The sequence below is a fragment of the Triticum aestivum genome, chromosome 3D (assembly GCF_018294505.1).
Source record: "Triticum aestivum cultivar Chinese Spring chromosome 3D, IWGSC CS RefSeq v2.1, whole genome shotgun sequence".
Taxonomy (NCBI): Eukaryota; Viridiplantae; Streptophyta; class Magnoliopsida; order Poales; family Poaceae; genus Triticum; species Triticum aestivum.
The window spans coordinates 619,062,952-619,072,758 of record NC_057802.1 but is presented as its reverse complement, the minus strand read 5'-3'; the positions used below and the strand labels follow the sequence as shown (position 1 = coordinate 619,072,758).

Below are 9,807 nucleotides of genomic sequence, written 5' to 3'. Positions count from 1 at the left end.
TCAGTCCGTCTTTGACAACACTACCACATACATGTCATCCATCTTTATCAGCACTACCATGGATATGTTGGCACCGCCTTTGGCTCGTCGGACACGAATAACATGGTACCAATAGTACAGAAACCATGGAATTAATGGCGCAACTTCAGATTGAGATGCTTTTAGTCTCCTTTAACACTTCATTGATATTGAGCGATATGAAATATATCAATTATGCTTATTTAGTAAGAACTACATATTTGGTACACCTAGTTGTTTCCCCCCAAAGATTGAGTATATGACAGTCGAAATTGCCCCACCCCATTTCCATAAGCCGACCCTCCTCCCCTTCTCTCACCCTGTCTTGACCCACCTCCGCTCTGCCATCACCTACCTCGGCATGACATCAACGAGAGTCTCCAACAAACCACTCTCACACATGCTATCTACTCCCCTCTTCTTATCATTATTAAATAGGTCCATGCTGCCACCTTGCCCTTGTGTTTTGCCTCAGTGTCAACCTAACAAGCACCTACTACCACAAATTAAGGCCACTCTTCTACATCTCGTATTCGCATTTGGGCTTCATCCGGCGTCGTGTCTCACTTGCATTGTCGCCAACACAATGTATGTTTCAACCCATCTTTGCCAAAACTACCACATACATGTTATCCATCTTTGTCAGCACTATTGCGCATGTGTCGGCACCACCTTTGGCTCGTCGGACACGAATAAAATGGTAGACGAAGAATCAATTTTTCTTTAAAAGTTTGAACATGAGTTTTTCTTTTGAAAAATTATCGAGTGCAGGCTAACACCGCCAGTTAAATAAATATCGTACACAATTCCATTGTTAATTAAATGTCAATGATTTGTTTCACCCTGAGTGAATGTAAGAAGGCTCTGTTTTAGGAGATGTTTGTGTTGTTGGCAAGTAATTAAGTACCTGAGATGGCCATCAACATCCATGGTACGCAATAAGTCATTTCCTAACTAGGAGAAGAGAAGAATTAGTAGAGTTATTTAGTCATCAATGTGTGTGTTGTTGATAGATGCCTGAGAAGTTTGACGAGAATGTTTCATCTTCTGAATTGTGGCAACTTGGGGATCTTATTATCATCCATCCATCAAGGCTTTTGTCCTAGAAACAATCTCTAGGCATCGCCCATAGTGTTGTTATTGATTTGTGCACTAGTACTGTACTACACTCTTATTGATCTGACTGAGAAATGAACTACGATGATACATATATGTTGAACACTTTTGTCCCGAAAAGAGGCTGACCTTGACCTCTACATCATTGTGATGAACAATCACATATTTGTAGAACTGAATATACCAACTAGTTTAACCAACAACTCAGTGTGAAAGATGGACAGGGTTTACCCAAGCCTAATTAAATGTGGACTTGCATGGACAAAGAAGAAGAGTGAAAAGGCAAAACATGACTAGGTTCTATATATGGCTCTTAATTTCGACCTAAAACATGACTTACATGCATGTTAACCCTCATGAGCTTAGCTGGCATTCATCTCGCATGATCGATGTGTCTGTCGTTTTGATCGGGTATATTAACGGGCCACCTCTTTAGCATGTGCATGGATGCCCAAAATTTCCATGGAAGAAAAAGAGAAGAAGGTAGAATGAAAGGAGAGGCAACTTATCATGCGCGATTCGTTCATGACAGAGAGATGTGTGAGTCCTAGTCATCAACACAAGATGAGTTGACTTGAACCCATTTGCCATTGGTCGACACTACTATACTCCTTTTTCCTGCCATGCTATGGGTACTTGACTAATGGAATCCCAGTAATAAGTACTCCCTCCGTCCGGAATTACTTGTCGCAAAAATGAATTAAAATGGATGTATTTAAAACTAAAATATGTCTAGATACATTCATTTTTCCGACAAGTATTTCCAGACGGAGGGAGTAGTGAGTTGTACTGGCCAGTCAAACATTTTCACCCTTGTAAATTGCTGGAGTAGTAGTAGGTAGCAACAAAAGAGGGAGCTCTTGAAATCAGCTTCACCTGGATCGCTTTGTTTCTAGAAGAAGCTAGGGAGCAAGACACCATCCATAAATAAACAAATCAAGATGAGACAAGACGTTACTCACCAAGTTTGACAATTAATTAAGAGTTCTTTTACAGTACCCCGAGTTTAATATGAGCCATCCATTTGTTCAAATCCAACGGGCGTGCTTAAATGGTACTCCATTGTAAGCATCAAGGAGTACTGCAGCCAAATACGAGGGAGTACCTTAATTCTGAGGGTATATTCGTCATGTACAAGAGCTAGACTCAGATCCAAAGTTTGATGACTAGTATGATGCTACTTCGGCAGTCAGCTACAGCGAGTTCTTTGATCATGCTCCAACTTATGCACCTTCGATCATGCACCAGCGAGTTCTTCGATCATGCACCAACGTATGGTCCTTCTTCCCTTGGCCAAGAGAAACACAAAATCATGCAGGCATGAACGGTCCAACAAGGATTTCTGAATCACGTTAGTTTACCGTCAATCAATACTGTTGATTGAATATGGACATGGGGGAATTTATGATCAGCAAATTACAGGGGCGGCCCATTTGATTTCAGTAACGCCGGCAGATTCGTTTACAACAAAGGAGATCGTTTTGATTTCAACCGCGCCGGCAAATTCATCTATAACAAAGGCGACGTGATCTTAGAAACTGAGATGGCGGCGGCTGATTCGGGCGCTGAGGCGGCGCCGTAGACACAAATTGATTGGATTAGGGTAATCAAACCACCGTGTCAACTGTAAAATGTCTCTAATGCCCTCCAATATTAACGGCCGGATTTAGTTGGTACTCCACATAGGCCTTGGGGAGTACCAGGGTACCGTAAAAAGACTCTTAATTAATGGTAACTCTGAGCGATAATTTTTGTATGCAGACGAAAAGATAAGCTGACAGCGACTACGCAATAGCTAATTAAGGCGTGACAAATGTAGTACTTCCTAGTTGTACTAAATCAGCAACAAGTAATATAGATAGAAGGGAGTAGATATTTTTTTTCTTTTCAAAATTAGCTTGGGCTCCGTAAACTAATATAAGCGTGTTTAGATCACTAAAATCCATAACATACGGATGAGAGTATTTTGTGAAAGAAAAGAAAAAGGAAAGAAACATCTAGGTGTATTTGGGCGTTAAATTTGATGTTGAAACCAAGGGGAGATACAAACAGATCCAAAGGACAGGCTAGGCCGTCCTTTGACAATAAATTAAGATTGCAGCAATCTAGTTAGTATTTTATTTTATCTGACAACACAACAGATGGATGGAAGTACTAGTAAGATGCTCCTCTTCTTAGAAGAAAGGAAGGAAGGAAGGAAGGAAGGAGAATATATACTTATACTCTGTAGGTATATAAACAATAATTTTGGAGTGCATATATATATATATATATATTGTTGTTGTTGTTGAAAATGATCAAGAAGTGCAGTGCAGGAGAGAGGAGGGGGACAGAGACCAAACAAAGGCACCATCCTGTGTCTGACTCACTCTGTTCTCCTCTTTCTTTCCTGTGGGCAGGAGCTTTCTTTCTCCCTTACTTTTCTATCCACAAACTCACTGCAGAAGAGAAGAGAAGAGAAGAGAGCGAGAGAGACAAGGAGAAGAGAAGAAGCAGTGGAGAAAGGTCGTCCGTCCCTCCCTCACATGGGCTTCCCTTCTTCTCAGCCCCCGCGAAGCATCCTCCTCCTCAGACCCCTTCTTCCTCCTCTCCCCCGCAGCCCCCTTGCCCTTGCTTGAACAGCAACAAGAAGAAGAAGATTCAGCTTCCACCAGCTACCGTCCGTCCAAGCGGATTTCTCCCCGCTTCCTTTCCATGCGCCGGAGCTGGAGCCGGACCCCCCAGCTTCCTCGCCGGCCGACCAGGACCATCCCGTGGATTCCCGTAGCCTCCTACCTCAGCTACCTCCGACCCTGCCCTCACCAACACCCGACCCAAGCTGGGATTTTTATTCTTCTATTCCCCTTCCCCTTCCCCTCCCCCTCCCCCTCCCTTCAGAGCAGAGTAGGTTGCTTCTCAATCGGGTCAACCCGGTCCGGACCTCCCCCTCCCCGCCGGATCTTGCCCACCGATCCCCGCCGCCGTCCTCCGATCCATAGTCCCCCGAGGAACAGAGCAGCTCATGGTGGGGCAGACCATGATGCGCATCGTGCGCCCCTGCTTCAAGCCCTCGCTGCCCGACGGCGCGCAGGTCGTCGCCGCCGGGGGCGGCGGCACCAGGGAGGGCCTGCTCTGGTACAGGGACGCCGGCCGCCACGCCTGCGGCGACTTCTCCATGGCCGTCGTGCAGGCCAACCAGCTGCTCGAGGACGCCAGCCAGCTCGAGGCCGGGCCCCTCGTCGCCGCCGACGGGCCCTGCGCCACCTTCGTCGGCGTCTACGACGGCCACGGCGGGCCCGAGACCGCCCGCTTCGTCGCCGATAACCTCTTCCACCACCTAAAGAGTAAGTAGTCTATGCTGCATCTTTAACTAAGGCAAGTCACACAATGATCTTATTAAGGATGGATTAGGTACCTCATCCTAGATGTTGAAATTGATTCATCTTATAATGTGGTGCTACCTCATCCTAGATGTTGATCAACTCTTAATTTGTTCTAGATGAATCACACTGTCCATTACTATGATACTCACAACCGATTTATGATTGCTTTGATGCAGAGTTTGCGACGGAACAACAAACCGTGTCGGCCGACGTGATACGCAGATCCTACGCTGCCACGGAGGAGGGGTTTCTGAACCTTGTGAGGAAGCAGTGGCTCATCAAGCCGCAGATCGCCTCGGTCGGTACGTGCTGTTTGGTTGGCATTATCAACGAAGGGGTCCTCTACATAGCAAACACCGGTGATTCTCGTGCTGTCCTCGGGAGACTTGAGCGGGGCGTCAAAGACATTAGGGCTGTTCAGCTCTCGTCCGAGCATAACGCGAGCTTTCAGGAGGTAAGGGATGAGCTAAGACAGATGCACCCAGACGACCCGCGGATCGTGGTCCTCAAGCACAATGTTTGGCGCGTGAAGGGCATTATTCAGGTATTTCATTTTGCTGGCTTCTGTTTTATGCATCACTTCATCTGTGTAAAATTAAGTTGGGCCAGGAGTTCATTTGATAAGGATTTGTATTTGTGCCCCATTTCATGGATTAATGCTGCCAAGAGCACGCCGCCATTTGTGCCCCCATTTCATGAGTTTATGCTGCCAAGAGCACGCCATTTGTACAAAGTCCCAAGATCAATGCCATTTAACATTTCTTGTATAATTAACTCATCATGCTCTGGCTTTTCTCTGCTTTGTGTTCAGGTTTCCAGAACGATCGGTGACGCCTACCTAAAAAGTTCGGAGTTTAACCGCGAGCCTCTTCTGGCACGGTTCCGTATTCCAGGGCCCTTCCATAAACCAATTCTTTGTCCGGAACCATCCATTGAAGAACACAGACTGTGTGCAGAAGATCAGTTTGTTATATTTGCGTCAGATGGACTATGGGAGCACTTGAGCAATCAGGAAGCTGTGGATATAGTTCACTGTTCACCTCGGAATGTAAGCCACACTTCCTCTTGTATTATTCTTTTGCAATGTACTGAAATATGCTTCCTGTTTTAGGTTTATTTTCTTGGGGAACCTGAAGACTGTAGAAGAAGTTCCTACAGTCATATACTCCCTCCGTCCAAAAATAAGTGTCTCAAGCTTAGTACAACTTTGTACTAACTTTAGTACAAGTTTACATATTGTACAGGGGGACAGAGGGAGTATTAATTAAATCACAAGTTTACATATTGTACAGGGGTGGGAGTGGGGCTTTGCCCCACCCCGAAAACAGAGCAAGATGTAAGGGAGAATAGTAATAAAGATTACACTAATGGAATGTGGGACTAAGACACCCCTTGGACTAGACAAGTGACAAAACCTTCTAGCTCTGACTTGATGCTTTGCTTTGGTAGAATAAAATCTTGTTTGAATCTATTAAGCCATGATCTGTGTGAGTCTTCCTCTCCTTCCAGAGGGACCACGCAGCACTGATGAAGACTTCCATGAACATGTGCCTGGTCCAAGCTTGCTTAGCGGAAGAGATCCAATTAAACAGATTCCTGTTTTAGGCTTGCCCTTTTTTATTGCTATGTGACCAAAAATAGATTACACCGAGTGCCTTATTTTATGAAATTGCCTCAATGGCCACCCAGGGAGTGATTTGGACACACTCACTCCTTTAGATGAACGAGCAAAATTAGCTCACATCGAGGTCTAAAAAGTTATGAATTATTCTACGACATTGATACAATACACGTATAGTATGTCATAAAATTTATACCCAAATTCGTTTTACACACCAGAAAACTAAAAAGGCAATTTTGGTAATGAATCAAAGCCAATTCGAATTCCGCTGCTTAACTACAATTACATCTAATTCTTTCTCTCTTATTTCTTCCCAATGCGAGTTGATTTAAAAAAAATAAAGTTCCATGAGATGGCAGATTATTGTGGCTTGCGTCAATGTTGTAGAAATTTTCATAGCTATTTTGGAGTTCCATTTGGTACGATTCAACCGTATGCTCCTAAAGAGATGAGTGCACATGGACGTCATCAAGCACTCTGCTTTGAGATCTACCCTGTTTAATTTAACTAAATTTTTTAGCAAAGTGAAGTTGCGTTTTAGAAGGACCAAACTGCAATTCCTTTCTGTCAAGTTGTCGCATGCTTAATTTTTTACGAAAATCTTTGCAGGGCATTGCGAGACGACTAATAAAAGCAGCTCTGCGGGAGGCGGCAAAGAAGAGAGAAATGAGATACTCAGACTTGAAGAAGATCGACCGCGGGGTCAGGAGGCACTTCCACGATGATATTACTGTTGTGGTATTATTCATGGAACCCGCGCTTATCAGCAGGAGGCTCTACGGTGGGCCGTTGCTTTCGCTAAGGGGTGGTGGCAGCACGCCAACGTTTGCACAGAAATGCTGAACATCCATCACTGATGCTTTCTGGAAATATCCTCCTATATATCGTTCATATCTTGGGCTGCTGGTGCTCTCCACACGACATGCAGACACTGCGTAGAGCGGTGCGTGGAGGAGCCGTATTGTTTTGACTTCTAATATGTACAGATAGAGAGAGAGAGAGAGAGAGAGAGAGAGAGAGAGAGGCGTTGTTCGATTCGATCGCCGCGTCATCGGTGTGATGACATGACCCTCTGTTGGCTCGCTCGCTCGGAGAAACCTAAGCTGGCAGCTGCAATGCATAATTTGCAGGTATCAGCTGGTGTTTCTCTTTTCGCGGGGTGGATGGACCTGAACTTGAGCAGTATTTTAAGAAACATGGGATTAAGACATTGCCGGATGCTGTTGTTACATCTCATGGCCTCTCCTTCATTTTGCAGCTGTCCAGCTTTCTGTTTGAGGTCCCCATTGTATTTTAAGCTTTAAGCTGGATGCACCTGTGTGAAATGTGGATGTTGGGGCAGAGTTGGATTAGCATTAGCCATGGACTTTGTAAAGAGTATATGTCCATTTTGCCAAGACAAGGACTAAAAAAAAATTCTACTTTTAACTTGTTGAATCATCAGTATTTATTTCCAGTCTGTCGAAATAGAAATCCACATACATGGTTATACACATTAGAAAGGATCATTATGTCATGTGCAAAAATGAATCGTGATTCTGAGAGGAAATGCCGTGTCACCCAAGTACCGTTTTTAGTTGATTGTATTCGTTTTAAACTTGCATTGTATGCATTGCATTGTATTTGCAGTCCAAATGAGTGAGGATTTGTATTTGTTTTAAACTTGCATTGTATGCGTTGCATTGGATTTGCAGTCCAAATGAGTGATGATTTGTATTCGTTTTAAACTTGCATTGCATGCGTTGCATTGGATTTGCAGTCCAAACGAGTGATGATGTCATACTAAGATTTTGTCACTCACTTTGGGATCATCTAATCTTTTTTATTAGTGTTTGATAATGGCAGTTTCTTGTGTGTTTGCCGTTGCACCCAAGTGCAGTTTCTTGGCTCCGAGCCGTTAGTTGATTGGATTCCTGGTATGAGAATCAAGGAATTTGGAGGAGCGTTAATATAAAACGGAAGAAACAATAGTGAATTGATGTGATGATGAGTCCATTTCAGGTTCCCTCTGTGCATTTCTATCAGTTGAAGACAAGCTAGTTACAAGTAATTATTGCGCTGTTAATATATATCATATAATAACCAGTACTAGATTTTTTTAGCCCCCGCCTCTACTGCTGAAATTGAACTTGAAACTTGAAATTGAAAATTGAATTGAATTGAATTGGAGTATTAAATCACTGTTTTTTTAGTCCGGATTTCTGAATCTATGCTAATCTTGCAAGCAGTATAACATCAGGCAATGTACTCCAAATACTATAAGAACTGGAGTAAAAGATGACTGCATCCCACAGAATATAAGAAATGGGGACTCTTGGCTAAATATGGCAATGACACAGAATATTAGAAGTTCTCCTGCATATAGCACAATGATTTTATTTTTTTGGAAATGGAGGTATACCCCCGGCCTCTGCATCATGATGATGCATGCGGTCCTTTTATTAAAAATCCAGAAAGTATCATCATAAATGTCTTACAGCTCGCAAACGGAGCAAAACAGAGCACAAAAACTGAAAAATACAAGTGGACAAAGACAACCGATACGGTGATAATAAGGACAAGCTCCCTAGACTCCTATCCTGTTATGCGAACGCCATCCGAACCGGTTGAATATAACCCGAGCCACCATCTCCCATTGGTTGCACCCAGTAACCAAAGGCTCCCTCGAGTCCATAGGAGTGAGTAAGGACCACGTACGGATCCAAGCTGTAGCTCTGAAGATAACCTGCAAAAAAGTTAAGTTGTGTTGTCTGTTAAAAATCATATCGTTTCTGCAGTTCCATATAGCCCATAGTAACGCACATATTCCAATCCGAACACGAGCTGCCGTGATCTGTTCAACCCCAGCTAACCACGTCCCAAACAAAGACGCAATATCTACTGGAGGGTTGATATTAAAAGCTATATGAATCGTTCTCCAAAGTAACTTGGCAAGTGGGCATTCAATGAATAAATGTTGTATTGTCTCATCTTGAGCACAAAAACAACACCGCGAGTTACCTACCCATCGCCTCTTAAGTAAGTTGTCCTTTGTGAGTATGACTTGCTTGTGGACAAACCACATAAAAATTTTAATCCGCAAAGGAACCTTAACCTTCCATATATGAAGTGACCGTGAGATGGGGCCAGAATTAATCAGATCCGTATAAAAGGATTTCACCGTAAATATCCCATTTTTAGTTAACTTTCATTGTGTTGAGTCCGGCATGTCGGAGAGTCGAACTTCAATCAATCTCCGAACCAAGTGCATCCAGGCTGTCCATCTCTCACCTACTAACGTACGTCTGAACTGGATGTTCAAGGGAATAGTTTGAAGGACGATACCTACGTAATCTTCCTTACGTTGCACAATATTGTAAAGGGTAGGATATTGTAAGGCCAGAGGTGTCTCTCCTAACCACGTATCCTCCCAAAATCTTGTTGACATCCCGTTGCCAACCAAGAATTTGACCCTACGAAAGAACATATCCTTCGTTCTCATAAGTCCCTTCCAGAACGGCGAATCAGTCGGTCTGATGGTAGCCTGGGCTAGCGTTTTCGAGTGCAAATACTTATTGCGCAGTATTTGAGACCACATGCCTCCGGTTCTGTCTCTAACCTGTACAACCATTTGCTCATAAGGCATTTATTCTTAATCTCCAAGTTCTCAATACCGAGACCTCCTTGGTCTTTAGGTCGACAAAGGATATC

The 9,807-nt window shown here is 43.7% G+C and overlaps 1 protein-coding gene across 1 annotated transcript; it reads left to right on the top strand.

Moving 5' to 3' along the window:
- Positions 1 to 3,509: 3,509 nt before the first annotated feature.
- Positions 3,510 to 7,573, top strand: LOC123081059 (probable protein phosphatase 2C 38). The gene is made up of 4 exons (XM_044504026.1): positions 3,510 to 4,457; positions 4,673 to 5,040; positions 5,308 to 5,544; positions 6,727 to 7,573. Exons 1-4 carry the CDS (start codon positions 4,136 to 4,138, stop codon positions 6,958 to 6,960), a joined length of 1,161 nt encoding a protein of 386 aa, XP_044359961.1. The 5' UTR covers positions 3,510 to 4,135; the 3' UTR covers positions 6,961 to 7,573.
- The last annotated feature ends 2,234 nt before the right edge of the window (positions 7,574 to 9,807 follow it).